At 41.4% G+C, this 26,733-nt stretch overlaps 1 protein-coding gene across 1 annotated transcript in view; it reads left to right on the forward strand.

Moving 5' to 3' along the window:
* LOC137228853 (amphiphysin) overlaps positions 1 to 26,733 on the forward strand; it is a 191,215-nt gene that overhangs the window by 69,524 nt on the left and 94,958 nt on the right. The window contains exon 2 of the mRNA XM_067745878.1: positions 17,598 to 17,682. Within this exon, the coding sequence (XP_067601979.1) occupies positions 17,598 to 17,682 (85 nt within the window). The remainder of the gene's footprint in view (positions 1 to 17,597; positions 17,683 to 26,733) is intronic.

Raw genomic sequence — 26,733 nt, forward strand, 5'->3', positions numbered from 1 at the left:
GTTTGCTAATAAACCCAAATATCTTTTAGTTTCTCTGTAAAAGCAAGCCAAAGTGGATAAACCTGTGTTCAGTAATTAATTTTTCAGTGTTCCATGTTACTTGGAAATGATCTAGATGTTTAATGATTATCCGTCATTTAATTTAATTTAGCAAACTTTAAGGTTTTAGGTTACTGAAGAGATTTGAAAAGTTCACCTAAAAACTGTTTATCCTACTTACATCAATTTACTTTATTTGTTCTTAACAGTTATGTTTACATTACCCATTAAAAACTTTATGAGTCATTAAACAAAGTCAGTCATCAACCCAAACAGTTTTTCTTCCTGGCAGATTTTATAAGAGATTACATGAACTTATTTGACCTTTAGTAAGCCTAGGTAGAATAAAAGTTGTATGTCTGCATCATTTTTAATGTTGATAATCCTAGAGACATGTCTGCTTTAATTAAACTAACACATTTAGACTAGATTTATTTACTAAAGATTATCTCAGATGGTGTGAACCTGAAAAGCATTTGAGTTAGTTTTTCTTACATTTTTAAGAACTTTAGAATACATGACTTATGTAAGAGCTTAATTTTCTTCAGGCCAATTAAATAGAGCACATATACAAATTAATTCTAACAATATCATCTAGAGGTAGAAAATACCAGACATCTACAACACATACATATAGATGCATGTGAACAGACAGACACAGAGAATAGCTTCCATACACTTAAGATTTCTCATTTGTCCAAGTTCCAAATGACCTTTCTCCATTGTTTTTCTTTTGATCAAAATTACCTCCCTGAAAATTGTATTTTCACATTGACAACTCAGAGGAACAGGGAAAGCATGCAAGTTTCTCCAAGAAGGACTTGGGTTGCCCAAGACCCGCATTTTACAAGCCTTGTGGACTAAATAGGGGAGGTTTGGGGATTGATCAAAAAGAATAGGTGAACTTTGAATTGCCTCCAGACTCACATTTCTAGTTTTGCAAAGATTTGTAAGATAAGGACAGTTGCTCTTAATTCCCCAGAGAATCGGGTTGCAGCCTAAATGACATCATAGGTTGATCCGCCCAATAAATCCTTTTACAAGGGCTTTAGAGGTTTTTTCCTTTCTTCTGGGTACATCATTTTATTTTAACTTAGGGAAGAAGGCCTAAACATTTTTTTCTATCAGGCTCTGCAATATGGCCAATTTCTGACCACAGAGCTACTTCGTAGTTTTTAGCAGGGACAAACAGTAAATATTTTGGGCAGTATTGAACAATCCCTTTGACTCAAGAGACGCCCTTCCTCCCCGCAAAAGGATGCAAAAGATATTTTATTTTCCTCTTTCTACGGGTATTGCAGAGGTCTGGAAGAGCTGACCCTGGTAAGAATTCTTACCGTCAGCTGTCTTCTGACCTGTCGTGTCTTCTGCAGTGAGAGCAAACCCCTTCCCAGGCTGCAGAGATGGAGGGTGGGTATCCGAGCATGTGTTTCTGGCCCTCCTAGAAGGCCTTGCCTTTGAAAACCACCAGGCTCCTTTTATATCAGTTTGAGTTTTGAAATTTTTTTTTTTTTTTTTTTTGCGGTACACGGGCCTCTCACTGTTGTGGCCTCTCCCGTTGCGGAGCACAGGCTCCAGACGCCATGGCTCACGGGCCCAGCCGCTCTGCGTCATGTGGGATCTTCCCGGACCGGGGCACGAACCCATGTCCCCTGCATCGGCAGGCGGACTCTCAACCACTGCGCCACCAGGGAAGCCCTGAAATTTTATTTTATAGGAATCAAATTCTGGCAGCACTCAAGGCCAATTTTTAAGGGCCTTAATCTATGTAAATACATATTACCCTTCCTAGGGCACAGGCTTGTTTTGCAATTACGGCTTTAGAACTTGGACTCAATGTAATATATATTTAAATACACGCTACTTGATGTATATTAAAATGGTTTATTTGGACCCTCAGCAATCTATTCTGAGAGACCAGGTTTTTTTGTGACCGTGTATATGTGCATGTGTGCTTTAAAACTGCAACTATGCCCTCCAACCCCTTGCTCAGTGGATTCAGGATGGGCACAGTGATTGCCAGGGCCAGAGACGGTCTTGGGCTATCAGCCAGGGCCTGGCAGGAGGCAGAATTCAGCTCAGATGGTTCAAGATGCTTTAGTGGGGACTTCCCTGGCGGTCCAGTGGATAAGATTCTGTGCTCCCAGTGCAGGGGGCGTGGGTTCAATCCCTGGGCGGGGAACTAGATCCCACATGCCGTGACTAAAAGATCCTGCATGCCGTAAGTAAGACCCAGCACAGCCAAATAAATGAATAATTAAATAAATAAATTTTTTTTTAAAGATGCTTTAGTGAATAGAGCATAGAAGGGCAGAAGTGTTAACGGAATCACCAAAGACTAGTAACAACAGCAAGAAACTGTAGCCACTGCTAGGACTCAAGGGGCAAGAGGAGAAAATGGTGCAGCTAGACCCAGTGACAGTCATAAAGGAGGGGTTTCCGGATGGGAGCCGTAGGGGTGAAGGGAACATAAGTATTGCCAGAAACAGCTCAAAGCCGAGACAGAGCGGGACCTGACCTTTCTTTCCCCACACTTTCATTTCCTGCTGGTGCCTCCATTGGTCCAGGAAGCTAGAGTCAAGGGAGCTTGGGCAAGTCCGTCCACTGGTTCAGTCCTGCAGGGCGCAGAGACCTGTAGAAAATGAATTTGGGGCCGGCGTATGTTGAGGTCATGATGTATATTACACAGATGGTTTTCTTTCATTAGTTGTCACCTAAATGGTGAAAGAATGGTGGAGAAGAAGAGGAAGAAGTGAGAAAGCTTTCGCTTACACGTGGCAGAGCTGGGTCATGAACCAGATCCTCTCCCCACCAATTATACGAGCCTGGTTTATATTGAATTATTTATGCAGGGCAATTAATGATGCTGCCCGTATGTATCCCAGTAACCTGAGCTGCACTTGGCAGGAGTTACAATGCAGGGATTCTGTTTGTTTTTCAGGATCCTGTGTGGGTGCCTTGGGGCGGCAGAAACGAGGAAGGGAGACCCTTGGGGCCTCAGCGGCTTATCCAGGGCGATGGAGCCTACACCTGGCTGAACCAGGACGTCTCATGATTTGTTTTTGTTGCTGAGAGATGGCTCACTTCTGAGTGTTATATAAACTTGGTATTAAATTAAAATAATTACTCCTGAGGAATAAGCGTAAGGCTTTGCCCACAGCTAACAGATCAGAGCAAATCTGTGGTCATCAGAATGATATTTGCAGACCTGCTTCAACAGACGCCTGCCAGGTGATCCTGATGCCACAGCCAGGTGGAGGAGCTCTGTTTTAGAGGCGCAGGGCTTCCCAGGTCTAGATCCCTGGTAGGGATGGTGTAGCTCAGGGCTTTCCCAGGTGTGTTTGGTAGCACATCAGTCTCGCAAGATACTCCTTAGACCAAAAGGTTCTCTGGTCAAAAAATTTTTGGACGACACTGCATTCTGCGTCATCTTCATGGTGATTCAAAATGCACTTAGCATATTAAGACCATATGAAGTCATCTAGTTTCCTGGCTAATTTTTGTTTAAGCGTGAGTTATTATTTAAATTTACATTTATTTAAGTTTTTGTCTTTTGTCTTTCCAGCTGGTTATATAACCCTTCCATTTGGTCCTTAACACCTAGGAGAGTGCAACTGTACAGCCCATATTCAGAAGGAAGGCTCATTTTAGATGCTTCTGTTCATACTTTGAGACCCAAGTACAGTACAGATGTTTCTTTACTTTTCCCATTTCCTAACTTTGCAGCTTAACATTTCAGAAGCAGCCTACCTGGGATGTGCAGCTATGCATCTCTATCTCAGGATGCCTTTGGCCCTTTCCGCAGGGTCCTGGACTTATTGAGGAGGAGGAGGAATTCGAATTTTTGAGGCCTGGGCATTTGTGGAAGTGAATAAGGTTTTTCACATTCTTTGGAGAGACAGTTCTACAAAATGAAACTTTCTCTCACTAATATTGGACACATTTCACAGCTAATTTAAGTATATTTTATGCCGAAAGAGTCTGTCACGAAGCTTCCAGTAAGAGGTGAGGAGGGAAAAGGAAAAGAGAAAGAAGCGATGATAGGAGAAGATCCCATTTGCCTCAATTATGTTCAAAGGAGGAGGTGACTGTTGTATTTGCGGATACTGCATAGGGCTAAGGGTAAGCCTGGTGTCTTGTTCACAGCCGGGTGCTGGCTGGGCATTAGGTCCCTGATGTTTGTTAGATTTTAGAGGAAGAAGCAAAGATTGGTTCAGTATAAATGATTATGGCCTGCAGACTTCTGGGTTAAAGCCTCTTTCTTATTTTATATGGAAAACCATCATAGGACATTTGCCAAAGAAACAGATTTGCTCTTATTTGCAGCCATGATTGTCTGATGTTAAAGTCCCCTGTTTGTAGTCCAGGTTGCTTGGAACATTCATGCCGAGGTCCATGTGATTTCAGTTGTTTCCACATGAAAGGGCAGGAGTGCCTTACTCACCATTTGGGGGGATGGCCAGGAAAACCGTCACAGATGTTCCTGTTTCATTTATCTGACGTTGTTTACTGTCGCTGAGCCAGAAACTCACGTTTAATTCACAGATTGTGGACAAAAACGTGACTGATTGGAATGATTCCGCTTCCTATGGAGTAGTCTGCAGAATCATGTTTTTATAAAAACCTGATGGTGATGACATCATTAAAATGCAAATTAAACTGCAAACAACCAGAACCCACTCACCTGTCCAGAGCATTTAACCATTTGGAAATTTTTCAGTCCTTTGCTTTAAGAGAATGAAGGAAACGCTGAATAGAGATTGTGCATTCATTTTAATATCCAGTGTTCAAGGTGTATCCTGTGATCGTTGCAGTTTCAGTGTGAAAAGCTTGATTTTTTCTACATTGACAGCAAATGCCCAGAAAAATGACTATTTTTTTTTTTATTTACCTGTGGGGTGTGACACTGAGTTTGTAATTTTTGGAGCAGGGTTCCCAAACTTGAACGTACAGATGGATTGCCTGGGGATACTGTTGAACAGCAGATTCTAATTCAGTGGGTCTGGGATAGACGTGAAATTCTGCATATCTAGCAAGCTGCCGGGTGAAAGCTGTACAGTAAGAAGATTTCAAAGTGTTCATGGGTTACTCCTCTCTATGACCCTGGACATCATGTTGATTGGACTGCAGTATTCCTTCCACTTGCTGACTAATCAAATATTAGATATTATAGATTATGGCTTTACTAGCGACATTGAAGCAGAAGGGAAAGGACCAACTTTTTAAAAAGTGATCTCAGCGGGGAGGGATAGATTGGGAGTTAGGGATTGACATGTACACACTGCTGTATTTAAAATAGATAACCAACAAGGACCTACTGTAAAAAATAAATAAATAAAGTGATCTCACATCCGGATCTTCTTAAACAAAAGGCAGAGAAATACTACTGCAGTGTTGCCTACAATAAGGTGCAGAACTGGTGTAGCCAGTGAAATCTACAGTAATGATCTCATGAGAATGCAGGCTGTGGAGAGAGGTTTGGCCTTAGAATCATGGTCAGTTATTTTTCTAAAAACACAGCCCTAGCTTTTTAAACATTTTGATTTTTACACCAGAGACCCTGCGTGGGATTTGATTTCCCCATAAACATGGAATAAGACATATAGAAGCTAGTTGTTTGTAGGTGTTGCTTCCTTTTTACTCTGCTCAGGATTTACTAGGTGCCAAGGTCAAAGATTTTGCAGGAGACTACCCTTTCAGTAGGACAAAAGTAAGTCATGCCATTTTTAGTTTTCTATCCTGCAAGTTCGACTTTATGGCTCTAAAGAGCTTTGGTGTGGGATATAGCATCCTTCTTTATTCTCCTTTTTTTCAAAATTGTTTTGACTATTCTGTGTCTTTCACATTTCCATATTAACTGTAGAATTATCTTGTCAATTTCCTCAGTGAGCCTACTAGGATTTTGGTTGTGATTCCCTTGAATTCGCAACGGAGGAACATCAACATCTAAAGAACATTCATGAAAAGATGTCGTTCAAATGCCAGGGATAAAAGTCCCACAAGCTTTCAAAAGGAAAAACAATCTCTCTTTGAGATGTCTTCAAATGAAGGCTGAAAACATCCTACTAAACACTTTTTAATGAGAATTATCCTTTGCCAACTGCAGGCAGGGCTTATGTTCCTGAAAAGCGTCCTCGTTGGCAAAACCCCATTGTTGTGGGATCAGTATCTTTAGACTTGCTTATCTTGCAAATTGTTTCTGGTAGGCTGGATTGTGCTGGTTTGTTTTTATCCCATTCGTACACTGTGACACAACAGTGGTACTTTTTTAGAAGTGTGTTGGGTTGCTTTAGTTCATTATTGCTCATGGTTGGAAGGTGAAAAGGGCGGTGGGAGATTTTGAGCTAGGAATTTTGAGACCCCAATTGTATTCCAGGATGGCCTGTGGAAAGCGTTACGGGAAACCAGCAAGGGATGGAGACGCTGCTGGGTCTAGCAGCAGAGGAGGGTGCTGGGGGTCTTTGATCTCCAGGCCTATAGGGGAAGGGGAGGAAGCTGTTATCAGAACTTAGGGAGAGGAGATGTAGTTGTTGGAGGGGCCACCAGAGGATTGAGGCTACTGTGATGGTGGCTGCAAGGAGGGGACCAGGGGAACCACTGTCCCCACGTCTCTGCTCCTGCCTTTCCATCTTCTGCTGGCTTGAGTTCTCATGATCAACTCTAGACAGAAGCCAGAGGGGCAGGGCCAGGTGCAGTCCCTAGAGGTGCTGAACCAGGTGAGGAGGGGGGAGTGTGGATCTGTAGGCGTCAGTGCAGAGTATGACCCGCAGAAGTGTCTGCATGTGTTTACAGATGGTCCGAACAGCCAGTAAAAGGCTGTTCCAGAAGCGTGTTTCCCTTATGCAAGTATCATGTAAGTATCACTCAGGGTGCCCAGAAAACAGCTGTGTTCTTCCTACACCTTCTATCACGTGGTAATTCTTACACACCAAACTGTGCTTCTTAAAAAAAAAACCCTTAAAGTATTCCCCTGTCCAGACAAGAGTCTGGTGATATAGCCCAAAGCAGCATACTGTTAGGCTCGATATTTTAAAAATTCATACAAAGTTTGCGTTTAACTTTATAAAATATTCCATATTAACCATATGAAAGTGGCGAATCCAGCTCCAGAAGCTCCAATTAAATCTGAAAAGTGGGCCTCATCCAAACTATATTTCATAGTTTCTTTTCTTTAGTAATTCACTTCATGCAGATCAGACTTTAAAAATAGCTGCAGAAAATTGAAAATCAAGGCGTAAAAGCAGAATACAGAAATGTGTGCAGGAATAATTAGTGCTGCAGGATTTGCTTGTTTCTTCGCTCCTTTATTTATTTGTTTGTTTGTGGCGATTGCATGTTTGTTGGTGAGAAGTATTTTCAGCCCTGAGTGCCCAGGAGCAGAAGGCCATGTGCTCTGACAGGCAGCCCTCACAGCCGTAACGAGCATCCTATATCTCACCTACGTCTCCCAGGACCTTATGTTGCCCCTCTGCTCCAGTGTTCTTTAAATAAAGGTCACGAAGGCACTCAGAGTTCCTTCTTGTGCACGGATCTTTAGAAAACTGCCACGGGAACAAACTGAATGGAAAATACCATGTCCAGCTCTATATCAGGACTCATTTCCAGAGGAAGTACCATTTGGTTTTCAACCTATTAGCAATCTCCTTTTTTTTTTTTTTTTGACTTCCATTCAAACCTGCAATTCGTATAAAAATTTTTACATCAGATGACTCTTAGTTTGGGATCAATAACCATTCAAGATAGAAACCACTAGTGAAATGGCCTTTGAGTCACATCCTGTTGGGTCTGTCTAAAATCCTTGGTGACGGTGAACCCTGGCAATTGGAGCCTGTTGCACATTTAGGAACCTGTGGAATTGGGGTCCTGCTTCAATATGAGGTTACCCAGAATGCGATTTCAAACGTTCTTTAAGCACCCTGTGTCTTTCTCTTTGTGTTTATTCACGAAGTGTTTGTGAGGCAGGAAGGGTCAAGTTACCAAAGGCATCATTAATAAAAAAAGGAGTCTGAAGAGGGACAGTGTCCTTTCTGATATCACTCAGTGGCCCCAGGCAGGACTGCGGTGGGGACTTTGTTGCTAGGATCTGTTCATGCCATTCTTTCCACCAAAAGTTTGGGAAACAGTGCAGTGCTTGCCCATAGGACATTATAGAACAAGCAGCTACATTGTACTGACGTGCACCTAAGGTTTTTTGTTTTGTTTTTCTGAACTACTTGTTGCTGAGGCACTCTTTGTGGCCTGATCTCTAAGGTTCTTATAATGAGGTGATGTCCTCCTAGGCCTTTTGCCAGTCTGAAGCTAGTTGGAGGTCTTCTTTCTAAGTAAGGGTAGAGTGGGGAGAATGCATATTTTGTGTAACCCACGTCCACTCACCCAGGGTATTTGAATGAATATAATGACCTATTTTGGATGGAGGTGGTGTCAGATGGTTCCATTTAACAGAAGTATGGATCCAGCAGTTGCTATATTGGCATCCCTGGCCATGTGACACAGACAGTGAGAGTGAATGTAGAATGGACGGAAATGACTTAGTTGTCTAGGGAAAAGCTACCAGCCATGTTTCTTTCCCTGCTGCTGTCTTTAGGGCATTATAGCCTTGTAGTTAGAAGCTGACTCTGGAATCATACTGTTTGCTTTGAATCCCAGCTCAGTTACATACTAGTTTGTGACTGTGGTCAATCGTTTAACCTCACCAATTTTCAGTGTTCTCATCAGTAAAATGAGGGTAGTCATTATAACCTAACTCACAAGATTGTTGGAAGGATTAAATTCACTTTTAGGTATAATGCATTTGGAACTGTGCTTGATGTATTTTAAATTTCCATAGATGATAGCTAATAAATTAAGGACTATGGAGTTATTAAGATGGGGCATTTTCCCTAGAGGAAGAAAAGCAAAAACGTGTCTTTACTCTCTTCTCTGGACTCTCCTTTTCATCTGATTCCTGTCCATCAACTCCCTCTTGTCTTAGGGAATTTACAGTTCCCAATTGAAATCCTGAGTCGGGTTTTGTGGACCCACCTAAGTCAACATCTTCCTTCCTATTTGTACTGCAGTTCTGTGTGTTCAAATTGCTGATTCATCTTCTGCTGGTACTGTGGGTAACTGAGGTCACAAAGGTGGCTTGAGGAGTCTGTAGGAAGAAATCAGGCACAGGACTGATCCCCAGTGAAATGTCTGGGTACAGAGCCCTCCCTGGTTGCTATGGCCACATGCCTTTCTAACAGCTCCTCTGTAGGTAGATTGCCACCAGTTTAGCAGACAACTTTTCTCTTGTGGTATATGGAGGAATATCTTCCCCTAGCTAAGCAGCGTGAGGATTAATTTGAATGATTTAATGAGGTTGGAGGATCACTGTGCAATATTGGCATGAGATAGCGCCCCGTCCTTGAAGGGGGGGGGGCACTGGAGAAGGAAAATATGGTCCCTCTCAGAGCCTTAGGATGACTCAAAGGTTTTAGCCGACTGTGTCCCTGAATTTTGCTGTAAATGTTGTATTCTGGGTTGGATACTGGAAGTATCAGTTTTCATAGAAAAGTAGTCTTGAGACGAGGTGACCCAAGCAAGAGGAAGAGACGGGGCACCCAGCTTCCTGGAGAAGAAGAAGGGGTCAGATAGATGCCAGGGCTCACAATTCATCTTTCCTACATCAGGATTCCTCAAGCTATCTTTTCCAACAAGATTTTTTTTAAGTCAGAGGACTAAGATGCCCTCAACTTTAAAGGGTTGGGGAGGGTAGAAGAGAGCAGAATTCTGCAGCAGGATACCTCACCAGGTAGACCCGTGACTGAAAGCAGCTTTGGCTGGTGCTTTACTGTATCTGCATTTTGGGGACCCACCTCACTTCTCTTTCCTTTCCAGGCCCCTGAACTTTCTTTCCTCCACTGCTTTCTAATACCCAGTTGCTTCTGTCCCACTTAGGATAAACCTGCTCATGTCTGAGACTTGTACTTTCTCTCTACCATGCGTTATTCTCAAACTTTTAAAGTCTGAAGACCACCCAAATGGGATGGAAGCCTGTGAACCTTCCCTCTCTCATTTGTTCTCGTGTACCTCCCTGAAAGTGTTTCCCAGAATTAGCAAGAAGGCTCATGCCAACCTCCGAGAGGCTTTGATGATGTGATGCCTAATGTACTGTTGAGATCTGCCAGGGCAAGAAGTGAATGTCATAGCGGTGCAGAAATAGGTCCCACAGAGGACCAGATGGAAGGCAAAGTGCAGGACCTTGATGGGCACCTGAGCCACACCAAAGGATGACTCATCTTATTCTTCTCAAATCAGGCCGCATTAAAGCCACTTCTTTAAGTCTTGAAACATATCCAGAAAGAGGTTAAGGGACTAGTACCCTGAAGTTGGAGAAACAGTGCAGTGTGTACCCATAGGACACTTCAGAAGAGCAGCTACCCTGCACTCGCGGGCACCCAATGGTCTCCCTCCAGTCCGAGGTTTTGGATCTTTGCACAGCATCAGAGTGAGCACTTGATAAATGGATAGGTGGGTGTCCAGACAGATAAGTGAATGAATCATTTGGGTGTGGGCAGTGGTAGAAGACTATCTGTCTGTGTCCTCCTGTCCAGAAAAGGCCATGGTCATCCCATGTACTTGATTCCTGGATTCAGTGAATCATGTTTACATAATTTGATGTGCTCTTCTTTCTTTATAAAGACAGCAAGTATGAAGAGAGGGGCACCTCCTTGTTTAGAGAAAACTAATTAGATTGTAGGATTCTTTCTTTGACTTTTAGAGTCTGGCTTAAGGAAGGATGAATTAAGGAAGGAATGAATCACCCAGAGTTAGAACTTTGTCTAGTCTGAGCCGTCATGTAATGTGTGAATCTCTCTAGGGCATCCCAGTGGCCAATGCTGCAGAATTCTTTTAACCATCACCCTTGTCCCAGCATCAAGCAGTATATAAAAACATGTCTCAGACACTCCCAGTGGCCTTCATCTTGAATTACCTTGTCTGCATCCCCGCCTCTTATCAGTTTCCCACTTCGGATCATAGGACTTTTTTTCGTGCTTGGGGTCATACCTCACTATTTTTTGACCTTGCTTTGATCTTTCCCCTAATTAACAGAAGTCCTCTCAATGTGGAATGGAAGATTGTGAATTTTTTTCTTTGACTTCAAATGCCAACTACTTCTTTTGAGAGCTGTGAACATAGTGTTCCATTCCTAATTTTAACATATGGAGAGAAGGCAATTATTCTCTCACTGCTACAATAGTCAGCATTTAATTTGCACTGGACTCCGAGGATTTGAAATTGGATTGGAATTTTGGCTTTACAGTGTGGGGAAACTGCCCAAATTAAAACGAGTTCTAAATTTTTAGGGACTTGACTTGGACACTTCGTACACGAACAATTGCTCTAGAAAAGTATGTGAGATTCACATCATTGGAGCAGCCTTTGTAAACCAAGCTGAGAAACTTAACTGCTTTAGGAGACACTGAAAAAATATTTATTAGCTTAAATATTCCAAGTTACCATACTCCTGCTTTAAATTTTTTTAATTTTTTGCCTATGTCATGACGTCTTTTAGGATCAGATCAGAACTTCTGAACTCAGGGCTGAGAGTGAGAAGATGAATACCCAGCCAGCTCTAGAGGAATATTTCAGAATCTCACTGAAAGGAAAAGCAGTTTGAAAAAGCTTCTTCAGTTGAGAATATTATTTTGCATTTGAAAACTGACAGCAACAAAAGTAACAACAGAAATCTTCTTGTAAAGTGTCGGGCTTCCCTGCTGGCGCAGTGGTTGAGAGTCTGCCTGTCGATGCAGGGGACGCGGGTTTGTGCCCCGGTCCGGGAAGATCCCACATGCCGCAGAGCGGCTGGGCTCCTGGGTCATGGCCGCTGGGCCCGCGCGTCCGGAGACTGTGCTCCTCAACGGGAGAGGCCACAGCAGTGAGAGGCCCACGTACCGCAAAAAAACCCAAAAAAACAGGAAAGTGTCAATGTACATGAAATTATCTTTGAAGTAAAAGACCTAAATCCTAAGCCAATATGCACCAGGCGCAGATTTTTCTTCCTTTTGCCTGGGGAGGAGGAAGATGTGTCATGTCAAAATCTGAGTGTCAGATGCATGAATATATTAGTAATCCTCCTGTAATATCAGTGGGGCCAAACTGTTCAGGCTTAATTGGTATTGTCAACATAGCCAGTAGAGAGGTGAATGAGAGAGGCCACCTAAATTATAAACTCACTGTTAAATATTGTACTATTAGAACAAGGTAGAAGATACATTTTTTTGTCATCTCAGTTCTAGGTTTCAGTGTCCTCGATGCCTTAAGATACTGTCTTTCTATGTAGCAGATGAATCTTATCACCTGTATCAAGGCTGCTGGAGAAAAGTCACAAAACTGCTTAAATGTGGGTACCTGCACTTTGGTGGTTTCTGCCTCAGCTGGGCCTTTGGTTCCACCCACGATTCCTGCTTTGTGTTTCTGGTTCTTAACCTTTTCCAATTCCACATCTAAACCATTCCCATCTCCCTGGAGACTTTGCAACAACTCAGCACCCTGATTGTCACCAGATGACCCATTCAGCCACCACAGAAGAAATGATGTCACCCTTGACTCATTCTGTCCTCACCATTTTTGTCTCATAAGCTGTGAAATTCTGTATGTTTACTTCTTGAGGGTTGGTTTTATCTGTTCCTTAGCTGCGGCTGTCATTTATTGCCTGGACTATTTAAATAATCTCTTAACTGGTCTCCCTTTTCCACTCATTCTCTCTTCTAACCTGTCCTTAACACTGTCACCAGGGAGCACAGATTTAATCACGTAGCTGTCTCCAGGGAAGGGAAACTCTTCATTGCCTTCCCGTGGTCTCTACAAGCAGATTGAAGTCTTTAGTCTTGCAGATGAAGCCTTTCCGTAATCTGCCCTCTGCCTAGCACGCTAGCCGCATCTACCCTAGTTCCACAGCTTGCACCCGTGCTCAGACCGGTCACGTGACCACAGTCCCTGGAACGCAGTTTGCACTACTGCGGCCCCTAGCACAGGGTTTGGCAAGCAGTCTTCAGCAAGTCAATATCAGCTGGAGATAGAAACGAACAGACGTTCTTCTCTGCCTTCTATTCATTGAGATTTGCATTCTTATCTAGGGAAAATGTCTAACATGATACATTGATTATGGATTCAAGAATGAGAAGATATTTGAAATATGACTCATGCCACTCACCAGTGTGATGAATAAATCTCTTCTCTAGCACCTCTAACTTTGGGTTAAACTTAAATAACTCCTAGGACAGTGAGCTCATTACCTCTACCAACAAACTATTTAATTTCCAGAAAACCATGATAGAAACTTCTGGCACAAACATTCTCTTGATAAAGCTTTTACCTGCCCGTGCTGGTTCTTGATCTTGGTTTCTGATGGGAAAAGTCCAGTCCTTCTTCCTGATGTTGGTCCTTCACATATTTGAAGACAGATGTACTCTTTTCCCTTTGGTCTCCTCTTCTCCCCGTTACTATACCGATTATATCATTTGTGCCTCTTACCTCATGGTATCAACTCTCTCCGCTTCAGCTGACTCCAGGTTGTCTATGTATCTATGTGGTTATCAACTTGTTCACCACATAGAATCATTCAGGACTGCTCCCCGGGTGCCTTTCATGCTTGTTCGTGTAGCCTGAGATTACATTAGATGCTTTGGCAGCAATATCACTTTGTCAGCTCATACTGACTGTCGGCGAAAATGGTTCCTTAGTTCTACTTAAGGGCAGGAACCATGTATTCTTTTTTTTTTTTTTTTTTGCAGTACGCGGGCCTCTCACTGTTGTGGCCTCTCCCGCTGCGGAGCACAGGCTCCGGACGCGCAGGCTCAGCGGCCATGGCTCACGGGCCCAGCCGCTCTGCGGCATATGGGATCTTCCCAGACCGGGGCGCGAACCCGTGCCCCCTGCATCGGCAGGCGGACTCTCAACCACTGCGCCACCAGGGAAGCCCCAGGAACCATGTATTCTTAACATCCATCCTGTCTCATTGTAGTTGAAAGTTGAATACATAAATCTGGCACTTGGACAATTATATTTTGACCTACATTTTATCCCTGTTGAATTTCAACTTGTTAGGGAAGCTTTCTTTTGTGAATCCTCATTCTCATCATATAACATACCCAATATCCTCCCCAACTTTTTGTCAGTATAAGTTTAGGCCATTGATAAATTATTCGATAGTGTTAGATAATAATATCTATAATAATAGTAGATATTTATTGAGCATTAATTATATGCTAGGCATCAAAGCTCAGCCTTTCCATGTGTATCCTTGGTAGTTTCACACAATACTGTGAAGTAAGTACCATTGATACCCTCTCCTTACACATGAATCACTGAATCAGGTATAGGTCCCCAAGGGCTGCCTCTGGAAACCTTTCTTCCGGTTGATATTAATTCACTCATCTATATCTTTTGAGGAAAGTCTTTCAACTAGTTACTAACAATCTACTTGCTTGTACTAGAATCTAATACATAAATCTCTTATATACCAGATATCAGTATGATAAACTCCTGTTACGTATCTTTATGATTTTTCCTGATTAGTAACATATAACCATAGAGGAAATTATGGAAAATGTAGCAAATTATAAAGAAAAAAATAATAATCACTCTGAATCTTACCATCCAGGAATAACCTCTGTTAACTTTAAAATAGTTCATATATATATTTGATCATGTTTCTTACGCTTATCAACTTATTCCCTAGTTACAATGCCCAGTTCTTTCAAAAATTAGTGTTTTCTCTTCTGTCTTTCACAGAGACTCTTGAGAAAAGATTATTAGTTAATAGAGTGATTATTTGTCCTTTGAATAGTTATGTTACTGGATACATCCAGCTTTGTTTAAATAATAATTTTGCAATGAGAAATAATATATCTTTCCTATTATTCATATATGATGTTGGTTTGGGACATGAAATTGAATGAAGTTGAGTAATTGGTAATATATGTGAGTCTGTATACAGTTTTATTGTTTTACAAAACCTTTGTTGGGTTTCCCTGGTGGTGCAGTGGTTGAGAGTCCGCCTGCCGATGCAGGGGACATGGGTTCGTGCCCCGGTCTGGGAAGATCCCATATGCTGCGGAGCAGCTAGGCCCATGAGCCATGGCTGCTGAGCCTGCGCGTCCGGAGCCTGTGCTCTGCAACGGGAGAGGCCACAACAGTGAGAGGCCCACATACAGCAAAAAAAAAAAAAAAAAAAAAAAAAAAAATAATCTTTGTTTAGTAATGCCAAAGGAAGGAATACTAGCATATATTATAAACAGTTAGTTTTAGAATAGAATAAAATAATCATTTTTTACTTATATACTTAGAATATTTACTATTTACCTCCAAAGAAAATTTATTTCTTGAAGGAATCTGCATGGACTCTGACTTGTTGGGTAAATACTTTGATACTTGGGTTTAGTTAAAACATTCTAAACTGAGTCTAAGGAAGTTATCAATTTGTACAAGATTATATCTTTAAGGAAACAAATTAGCATAAGCTGATGTACAACCTAGCCATAGAAAGTGCTTTGTATGAGTGTATGTTTTAATGCCCAAATGGTTATGTTTTGGAAAAACATATTTGGTAATGCCATAGGGTGTACGTATTCTGAGAAGGCAACATTTATGGAGTTTTTATAAATTCTTAAATAAGTTGGTGTTTTAGATACTAGATATGGGAATCTTGAATAGTGTACCCGATCATGACTCTCAGGGTCCTTTTGCTCCGTCCCAAGTAACTTTCTGCTGTATCGCTAAGAACTACTTCTTCTGATACCCAGTCCTGTGCTCTAGGAAAACAGAGCCACTCATGTCCAGTTCACAGTCCATCATGATTCTTCCAGTGGTCTTTGCTTAGGCTGCTTCCTTAACTGGAATGTACTCTGCCACGTTCCTGTCTGCAGGAATTGCCAGCATAGTTTTGAATTCGAAGTATGGTTGATTTACAACATTGTGTTAGTTTCTGGTGTACAGGAAGGTGATTCAGTTATATACGTGTGTGTGTGTATATATGTGTGTGTGTGTGTATGTATATATATACATATTCTTTTCCATTGTGATTTATTACAGGGTATTGAATATAGTTCCCGTGCTATACAGTAGGACCTTGTTATTTATCACTTTTATATAGTAGTTTGTATCTGCTAATTCCAAACTCCTAATTTATCCCTCCCCCACCCCCTTTCCCCTTTAGTAACCATAAGTTTGTTTTCTATGTCTGAGTCTGTTTCGTAAATAACTTCGTACTTGTGTCGTATTTTAGATTCCCCATATAAGTGATATCATATGGTGTTTGTCTTTCTCTGTCTGACTGACTTCATTTAGTATGATAGTCTCTAGATTCATCCATGTTGCTGCAAATGGCATTATTTCATTCTTTTTTATGGCTGAGTAGTATTCCACTGTATGTATGTACCACATCTTTTTTTTTTTCTTTTTTACTATTATTATCTTCATTTTACTGATGAAGAAATATACTCAGAGAGGTTAAGTGAGCTGCTAGTATGTTGTACCACATCTTTTTATCCATCCATCTGTCGATGGACATTGAGGTTGCTTCCACGTCTTGGCTATTGGAAATAGTGCTGCTATGAACATTGGGGTGCATGTATCCTTTCAGATTATAATTTTCTCTGAATATATGCCCAGGAGTGGGATTGCTGGATTCCAGCATGTTTTGAAGAATCCCCACCAGGATTCCCTGAAGAGCTCAGCTCTAAGGGGATATTGCTTCTAACGCCTTGCAATCCACTCATCTTGCTTATTACAGATTGTCTTTGATTTGTTATTTGTGAACTTGCCTTGTCTACCCCATTAGATCATAAGCTTAAGATTAAGTCCTGGGGCCTTATTTTATTCATATATCTATTTCTGGATGACCAGTTCTTAGCATGGGCTTTGTGTATCCCAGGGCCTCTTTGAACATTTAGTGAATTGAAGAGAGTGTCAGGAGATGGTGGGGGAGAATTTACCGTGTGCCTGTGGCTCCAGTAATTCTAAATCCATCCCTATGAAGTAGGCTAGTACTTTCCTCAAATAACTTTGATTCACCGTTTAACAAAAAATTGAGCAACTGTTATGCATCAAGCATTGTGCCAGATGCTTTGGACAAAAGGACAAGGCATAGCTTTTGTCTTTAAGTCTTACAGCCTACTGGAGAAAAAATATGTGAATAAATGAATGCTATAGCGTGACACCTCCTCAAGGTCATGCAGCCTGCGTGTGGTAGGACTGTGATTAAAAGCCAGGTCTGTTCAACTCCAAAGCCACTAGGCCAAGATGCTTACAGAACAGAAAACTAGCTGTGCTAAGAGAGACGTCTCCTCAGAAGAGCGAAACAACAGCCTTGCTCTGCTTTTTGTTTGAAAACATTATTATTTTTTTAACATCTTTATTGGAGTATAATTGCTTTACATTGGTGTGTTAGTTTCTGCTTTATAACAAAGTGAATCAGCTATACCTATACATATATCCCCATATCTCCTCCCTCTTATGTCTCCCTCCCACCGTCCCTATCCCACCCTGAAAACATTATTAAATTGAACCATTTTGTTTTATCCACAAACTAGGTCCTTCAGAAGCTTGGGAAAGCTGATGAGACAAAAGATGAACAGTTTGAAGAATATGTGCAGAACTTCAAACGGCAAGAGGCAAGTATATTTATCTCATTTCTGGAGTGGGAAATGGGTTGGCTTTGTGTTTTAGTGCGTAAATAAAATACCTTGAGGTTGAAGAAAGATCGTCTTCATTGGGCTTGGCATTAACTTGAGGGGAACAATGGTTAATTCTGTAGACTTTTTCTGTGCGAGGCAAAGAGGTAGTAGGCACTGCGGGAAGATTTGTGTTTTAGAATCTCAGGAGATGAAGACTTTGCTCCTCTGGAGCTCTTCAATACAGATTACTGATCTAAAGGAAAGGCGATCTTTTCGGTGATTTACCTTCCACTGAGTATTAGCAGTAATTAAATACTTCTGACAAAATAATTTCAATTGCTGCATGCTTTAAGATCACGCATTTTCAATAGAGAGTATATCTCCCAAGAGGGAGAAAATTGGTTATTGGTGGATGAAAAATATCATACTCTTTTTATGGGAATACTTCACATAAGTAGACATGGTGTATCTATGGTATTAACATTTCATGGGGGTATAATTAGGAAAAGAATGTGTAAAAAAAAAAAAAGAATGTCTATTTTCAATAGAGAGTATATCTCCCAAGAGGGAGAAAATTGGTTATTGGTGGATGAAAAATATCATACTCTTTTTATGGGAATACTTCACATAAGTAGACATGGTGTATCTATGGTATTAACATTTCATGGGGGTATAATTAGGAAAAGAATGTCTAAAAAGTTTCCTCAGGGGAGGCAATGAAAAAAAAGGTTGAAAAACACAGTTTGTGGTATTTGTTCCTTTAATAGGGTGCTACGTGTTTAACAGACATATGAATAAAGAAACAAACTTTTTAAAATTATTTGTTTATATTTCTAAGGCTTGATGAATGGCTGGCATATCATCTTTAGAGACCATGCGTGAGGGTCAGGGAGAGGGAAGATAAACGCCGGGGTCTCTTATATTAGAAGCTTCAAATCTGGAGATCATTCTAGAGGTAGGCTGGGCCAGCAAACTCTGGAAAATAAGGTTTGGACACAGGGAAAATGTAAGGACATGGGTTTATTTTCCTGTTGTCATTGGAGCCACAAGTGTCCACAGAGGAAATTGTGGCCTCAGGGATGACAGCCAGCAATGGAAGATCAACGTAGGTTTTCACAATTTTTTTTTTTTTTTTTTTTTTTTGCGGTATGCGGGCCTCTCACTGTTGTGGCCTCTCCCGTTGTGGAGCACAGGCTCCGGACGCGCAGGCTCAGCGGCCATGGCCCACGGGCCCAGCCGCTCCGCGGCATGTGGGATCTTCCCGGGCCGGGGCACAAACCCGTGTCCCCTGCATCGGCAGGCGGACTCTCAACCACTGCGCCACCAGGGGAGCCCCCAACGTAGGTGTTATGTCACTGCCTTTGCTTCTGTTTGCAGATCCCTGATCCTGGAGGTTTCTTGTTTCCATTTGTGTATCAGCGTTCTGGCTGTTTTGTAACATGCTGTTTCTCTTCCTTACCAACAGGGGATATAAAATCCAGCAGTTAGAGCCCGGTAGACTAGTCTCCACCAAAACACATTGCTGAATGTCTCCAATTTCATCCCAAGACTAAGGGTCGGACACATAGGAACTCAATTTATTATGAATAACAGTGATCTCGTTCTATCTGAAAATGAGAAAAGAGAGAGGGGAGTTGGAGAAGAAACCGGTGATAGAGGGAAAACTAGATCATGTCCAGATCACTGAGTATTATAGAGAGATTTGGATTTATGACGGTAGAAAAGAGAATTCCTAGAGAAATGTTGGACGTCGGCTCATAGACTAAGTTGCCCCCCAGTCTCCTCCGGGAGAACAGATTCTCCACATCTCCTGATGTTCTCGTTTGGTGAGTTCCCTTGCACTTTCTCATACACTAGGATAGCACTCGTGCAGATCATTGACTTGGATGGCAGCAACTTCCCACAGAGAAACTTGTCAATCAGGGCCCTTGTTACTTTGCCGGGCAGTCTCCAGTGTCTGCTTGAAGGGATCGGCTTTGGGTAGAAGAAGTGACTCACGTTTGAAGTGACTCACGTTTACAGATTTCCCTCCTTGAGGATTTACCCTCTATCCTTTGAAACCTAGTCTTCCTGTCCGGTGTGTCCCTGTGGAGCTAATTAGTTCTTTGCTGTTAGATTGTTTTTCTCAGTCACTTTTACGGCATTATGATATTTTAGCACCCCAGAAGGCTAACCTTGGGAAGCATCAAGTTCAGGAATGCATTCATGATAAGGTAGTACTTTGCATTTTCCAATTATGGGGAATTTTTTTAAAATATAAATTTATTTATTTTATTTATTTATTTTTGGCTGTGTTGGGTCTTGGTTGCTGTGCGTGGGCTTTCTCTAGTTGTGGCGAGTGGGGGCTACTTTTTGTTGTGGTGCATGGGCTTCCCATTGCTGTAGCTACTCTTGTGGAGCACGGGCTCTAGGTGTGTGGGCTTCATTAGTTGTGGTACCCGACCTTCAGTAGTTGTGGCTCGCGGGCTCTAGAGCGCAGGCTCAGTAGCTGTGGCGCACGGGCTTAGTTGCTCCGCGGCATGTGGGATCTTCCCTCACCAGGGCTTGAAACTGTGTCCCCTGCGTTGGCAGGAGGATTCTTAACCACTGCGCCACCAGAGATGCCCCTTATGGGGAATTTTTATTGTTCTTTTTTGGACTTCGTTGACTGAACAAGGTGAGGATTGTTTTTTGTCTAAGGTATTAGAGAGAAGTGCAGTTGGCTAAATCATCATCAGTTAAATGCTCTGCTGCTTATTCCTTTCACTATATACATTTTCAAATGTTATGGAGCCAATAGTATACTGTCATTCTTGAAGCTCAACACCTTAGCTCTGTCAAGATCATTAGCAGATTTCATAACGCAGGTAAAACTTAAACATTTGGGAAACTTGCACAAGCAATTCTACTTGATGAGAGTAAAACAAATAGAACGGAAATGTAAAAATAGTATTTCTCAGGGAGTCTCCTGACCCTCTTTGGTTCCCTATGAAACTATTCTCACATGAAAATCATCTTGCATTTGCACATGCTCATTTTGATATTTTTTTGTTTTAATCAGAAAGAGTAAATTTATAGTCATTTTACTGCCATGAGGAGGGAGGGAACTTTAACCTTGTCTGTATATTAAAGGGAGAGAAGGAAAAAAGGAGGGGGTGGGAGGAAGGTGAGGAGAGAGGTTTACTAATCTTCTATAGAAACAGATTAAAGGTTGGGAAGAATAGCTGAAGACTGAATTTATTAATACTCTGTAGAAGGAAAACTGTGTCTTTTTAACCCCCAGTATGTATTGGTGACCAATTCCCATCTGTTGCATATGCTTTTATGCTATGTAGAAACATTAACCAAGGATGAAGGATCTACCAAGATTGTGGTGACCTCTACAAGGCTTATTATTTTTTGTATTAATGTGAATCATTACTCTAAAGGCAGAAGGCATTCTCTTAAGGTGACATACGCTAAAGACATTGACCTGGGAAATCTAGATTTCATGTTTTTTTCTGTGTATATGTATTTCAAATCCAACAAAAATACTATTTATAGTATAAAATGAACTTTATTTGGATTTGTGCAGTATATTAGAGTCACCTGACCATACTAAATTAGTACTTAATCAAAAGATTCTAAAAGTAGACCACTAGGACTTCCCTGGCAGTCCATTGGTTAAGACTCCATGCTCCCAATGCAGGGGGCATGGGTTCGATCCGTGGTCAGGGAACTAAGATCCTGCATGCTGCACAGTGCGACCAAAAAAAAAAAAAGAATGTTAAGAAAAGTAGACCATTAGAATGTTCTAGAAAGTATTCAAGCATCTGGGGCTCTGATGATCTTGCTTTTAAATTTTCTTTAAGAAAATCAGAAGAGTCCTTATAGTAATTGATATATTCCCTGCTTCTTTGTGGTGGAAACAGAGGTAGCAGACGGGTCTATGTTTGCACTTGAGCTTGAGGATTAGCTTTTATCTTGTTCCAACCCCAAATTCTCTTTTTGATCCCAGACCTCTTTTCCTAAAAGTTATTTGATTTGCATTAGCCGGAGAGCATGGATGCAGGGTCTGTGCATATGCTCTCACATTGTCCACTGCACTCCCCGTTGCTGTGGATTTTGTGGTCCATGAACACCCAGTCAGGACAGGGAGGAAGGGGAGAGGAGTGTCCAGAAGGAGAGTAGAGTGACCCCTTCCCCAAGAGCTCAGGGTTTTCCATGGTGACGAGTGGTAAGGAATGCAAGGGTTGGAGACATCCAGCCAGGAGAATGAGACCTGACTTCACCGTTTCCTCCCCAGAGGGTTTGTTTTTTTCCTTTCTATATTTCCTCTTTTACCAGAGCTGCTAACAAGTAGCAGAAGTGACTGGTGTGAACATTGGCTGCTTTCACTTCAGTTCACCTGGGTGCTTGCTGACGGGTCTGTTAATGAGCCCAGAGAAGGTGGCTTCTCTCTCTCCTTCCTGCTCATAAACTTGCCCACGAAGATGCCATGCTTATGGCCAGTGTGCAGATTACAACAGGATAACCCAGGGGCTGGTGGGGCTCAGATAACCAGCTTTGATCACATTTCAGCAAGTACAGATATGGGCGCCCTAATGGAGGTGTGGTCTGAGAACTTCTCATATGAAGGAGAAGGGAGCCTCACTTCTGCTCACGTCTCCACGGCTTTTTAGTCCCCCCTTGAAATACCATACAGTGTAGCTCTGCTGCTTCTCTCCATGCCCACCACCAGGTAACGGCCTAATTGGTATAACACAGATGAAGAAGGAAAGAAATATCGGGACCTTGAAATGCTCTCCAGTGGAGAGGATCCAGAGCCATTGATTCTCATTATTAGGATAATCCAATGTCTGAAAGGTGGAGTCATGTCTTCATACCGATCTCTCCTCTGCACAGGGGTCCCGTGTGGCCGCTTTCATCTTTTTCTCTGCACAGAATCTAGTGCTTTGAACATAAACTTTAAAACATTTGTTAAACGTGAAGCTGAACTAGTGGCAGAAACGATCATTTGGAGTATGTTCCTAGAGCACGTTTTTATTTCTGGGATGGAAGAGGTGTTGAATAGTGCTTGAATTTTTGTAAGCAGTTTCACGACACTTTTTAGGACATACCTGTATAAATAATTAAAAATTACAGAATAGAAGTTTGAAAAAACAACATAAATACAGGATATATTCCCACGGTGTGTTAATGTGTGGATAAAATTTTTATTTATGGCAAATCGCATTTACATTCTGAAAAGTTTTGTAATTTCCTTGAGCAGATAGTCCTAACAGATATCCTAGAACTATTTCTTTTTAACACAGATAACCATGATGTGAAAGGGGCTGGCTGATTGTTCCTATGCCTGGTGGTGGTATTTAGGGACTGGACTGCTCGCTTCCAATTTCTTCTTCCACTTTCTCCACTGCGGGTGCTTCCTTATGATTGAACTATCCTTGCCTGACCTGCCGTCTCCCTCTGTTGAAGTCCTACCTTTGCTTAAGGTCAACTTACAAGATATTTCTTACCTGACGGCTTTCCAGTGCCCTCAGCCAGGCTCTCTCTTTCTCTGTGTCCTCCAGTGTACGTTTTTTTGTAATTCACCCAAAAGCTCTTGTTCCAGTTTTCTTATATGACAGTTATTTTAGATGTGCATCTCTGTCCTCATTAGGTTATAAAATATTTAAAGGAAGGCATCCTTTCCCAGCCATTAAAAAAATCCGCCTGCCAATGCAGGGGACACGGGTTTGACTGGGAAGATCCCACGTGCCATGGAGCAACTAAGCACGTGCGCCACAACTACTGAAGCTCGCGTGCCTAGAGCCTGTGCTCCACAACAAGAGAAGCCACTGCAACGTGAAGCCTGCAAACTGCAACGAAGAGTAGCCCCCGCTTGCTGCAACTAGAGAAAGCCCGTGCACAGCAGCGAAGACCCAGCACAGCCAAAAAAAAAAAATCTCTGCCCTCTGCACCTGACAGGTGCTTATTAGTAAATATATCCCTCCTTGTCACACTTAGCTCTGTACTCACTCTTTGTCTTGGATTTTCCATGCCTCCTCACTCATTCATTGTCAGTGTTTCTCTTCATTGTCATTTACTTTCTCATTTTCATCCTAATTTTTGGCAGCAAAATAACCTTTGGAGAATGTCTCACATGGCCTGGATTTGATTCTAACCTGGGTTATCGAGACTAGAGCAAGGCTCTGGTCCCCTCTCTGGGTTCTGAAGCTGCCCTAGTTCCATGCTACTCCATATGTGTCAACTGGCATGTACGGTATTTTCCATCTTCTGAGAGCTTTACATACTTTTACTCACAATGTAATAAGTAATTTTAATTAATGCAGAAGAATGTTTTTCAGTCCTTGAACCCCAGTTACATTCTTCAATTTGTAGGGTTTTTTTTCATAAATTGTGTTTTAGAGTAAGCTTACTCTTCTCTGATCGGATAATATTTTGACCATACAGCACTAATATATTTATACAGTTATACAGTATCAATATATTGATACAGTTAATTTCTTCTGAGCAACTTCTGAGAGAATAGTTGAGTCTTGTTGCTTGCATTTATACTTGGTTTCCATTAAAGTTTGAACTCAATAATTGCACAATATACTACAAGAGAATTCATATATGTCTGCATCTCTGGAAATAAAGTTTACTCCTGTTTCTGGCTAGCTATACGTTTCTGTGAGAATACCGTAATACTGAAAACCATCTTAGTGTGCCAGTGTTTTCCAAAATTTAAAGTATTTCTTCTTGGTATCAACTTTTAAGGAAGTTTCACGGTTATTTGATTGATGGTAGCATGTGGGTGCATGTTTAGAACAATAGTATGTAACCATTTCAATATTCATTTTCTTTATATTTATTGAGTGTCTTCTATGTTCCAGGAATGGTTCTAGGTCTTTGGGAAACTTCAGAGAACAAGCAGACAAAGGTTCCTACCATTGTGGATCTTACATTCCAGAACAGGGGGACAGACAATAAATAAAACACTTTAATAAAAATAAGCAGATTATACTGTTTGCTAGAAATGATGAGCGCTATGGGGGACAAAACCGAATAGATAGAGAATATATAGAGTGAGGTAAAATATATCAGGAGGCTTGGAGACAGTAAGTTTCAAGTTTGGCTTCAAAGGGGAGCAAGTAAATAGGACTGTAGCTGGGGAAGGAAGTGACTTCAAGAGAGCATTTTCCTAAGGTGGCAGAAATATGTGTATACTAATGGGACTCATTCAGTACAGAAGGAAAATATGATGAATCACCAGAGAAGGGAGAGAACAGCTGACTTGTGTCCTTGAGTAGAAAGAGGAGTTGGGATCCGGTACACAACTGGAGACATTGGCTTGAGCTAGGAGCTGGATACTTCATCGAAGGTAACAGGTCAATATATATATAACAAGCCAAATAATAAGTGTCTGTTAAAAGCATTTCTTGGCTGACTCAACACCTAATTAAATGTCTACTAAGCATAAGGCATTGCAAACAGAGTGATAAATCGTTCAGACAGAATAGTTTCTGTCTTTGTCAAGCTTGTGGTCTAGTGTGCAAAAATCTTCTTTCTTTTAAAAAATAAAGTAGTAGAAAAAAGACACAGGATCTTGAGATAATGTTACTATATTTCCATCATTAGAATGCATTTTGGTATCCTAGTTTCACCTTTAACATTAGCGTATGAGTATACTCTCACTCCAGTTGGTATTCTTACAAAAAATGGTCTAAGCCCCTAGTTAAGACTTTCAGTCTTCTTTGTACCATTGTTCTGGTGGAAAAGATGTGGTTTGCATATATAGTCTTGACTTAAGAGTCCTTTTTTGGGTAAGTATCACCCATTGATTGCCAATACAATTGACTTCTGTGGAAGGGAGCAGAGAGAAGAAACCTGCAGGTGTCAAAAGAATGTATTGGCCCTTGCCCTTCAAATGTGCCTGCATTTCTCTATAGTCTTCTGTTTATTCATTTCTGACACACCCATTAAACCTCTCTTTTGCTCACTGGCTTTCAAGGAGAGAAATGAGTCTGCCTACTTCTTGTGACTATTCAGGTGTTGCTGTCCATGGTGCCGGATGGGAGAAAGAAAAAAATATTCGTTGGAGAACTTGTCCATCTTTTATCCTCTTTGTTCTTATTTCTTTCATTCCAACCACAAGAATATCTTTTCATTTATGGCCTATATAAATCAAAAGCTTAACCTAACTAAAATTTGATCCAGTCAAACTACAGATGTTCTAGGCATCACTGTTTGGGCCACTTCCTATAGAGCCTGTTCCCCACTTAAGAAATCACTTTTAGAGGAATCTCGTCATGTTATTGCTCAAAAGGTTTCCTTTCATCTGTCTTATTCTGTTGCCTATTTTAATTGTATTTTACCTTACTACATTAATTAACTATGCCAATTGGAGAAGATTTAGTATCTCATTTCCCAGCATTCATTTAGAGACCAATTCCATGTATCTCCTACTTCTCCTTGTGAAGTCAACTTATTATCTAGTTTGGATGCCCCTCCCTAAATGATCCCCAGGTTGACTGTACTGTTCTGAGAATGTGATGCAGAGAATTAGGCATCTCTCTCATCCAAGCCTAAGGAGGCTGTGGAATGGTTGTAAACATTGGCACAGATGAGCTGCAGTTGATTTTCAGATTTGCGTCAGTATTACTGATTCCCTGCAGTTGCCTGCAATTCTCTCTCATAAGTCACCCTGTAAGTCCCTTTCTAACTTTGCGCTGAAGATATAGTCTAAGTGATGGAAATGCATTAGAAGGCATGTCTGATGGTGACTGAATGAAACCTGGAGCCGGACGTATTTTTAAGGGCCTTTTGGGCTATCTCATACTAGAGCCACATACGAGAGTGTCCATTCACACACTGTGTCAATTAAATGATAGACCCACTGAGAAATTAAAGCAGAGGTTCCCAAATAACCAGTAGAATATCTGAATGCCTTTCAAAATTTTGATTCCTGGGTCCCATTCCAGACTTCTGAATCGGGTCACCCGTTTGACTTGTATCTCTAAAGAACCATCATAAGGTAGTAACAACTTGGATGCAAGCCTTAGATTTCACTGATATAGTGAAGATAATACATATATTTCCATGTATG

Source organism: Pseudorca crassidens, chromosome 8 (assembly GCF_039906515.1).
Source record: "Pseudorca crassidens isolate mPseCra1 chromosome 8, mPseCra1.hap1, whole genome shotgun sequence".
NCBI classification, from domain to species: domain Eukaryota; kingdom Metazoa; phylum Chordata; class Mammalia; order Artiodactyla; family Delphinidae; genus Pseudorca; species Pseudorca crassidens.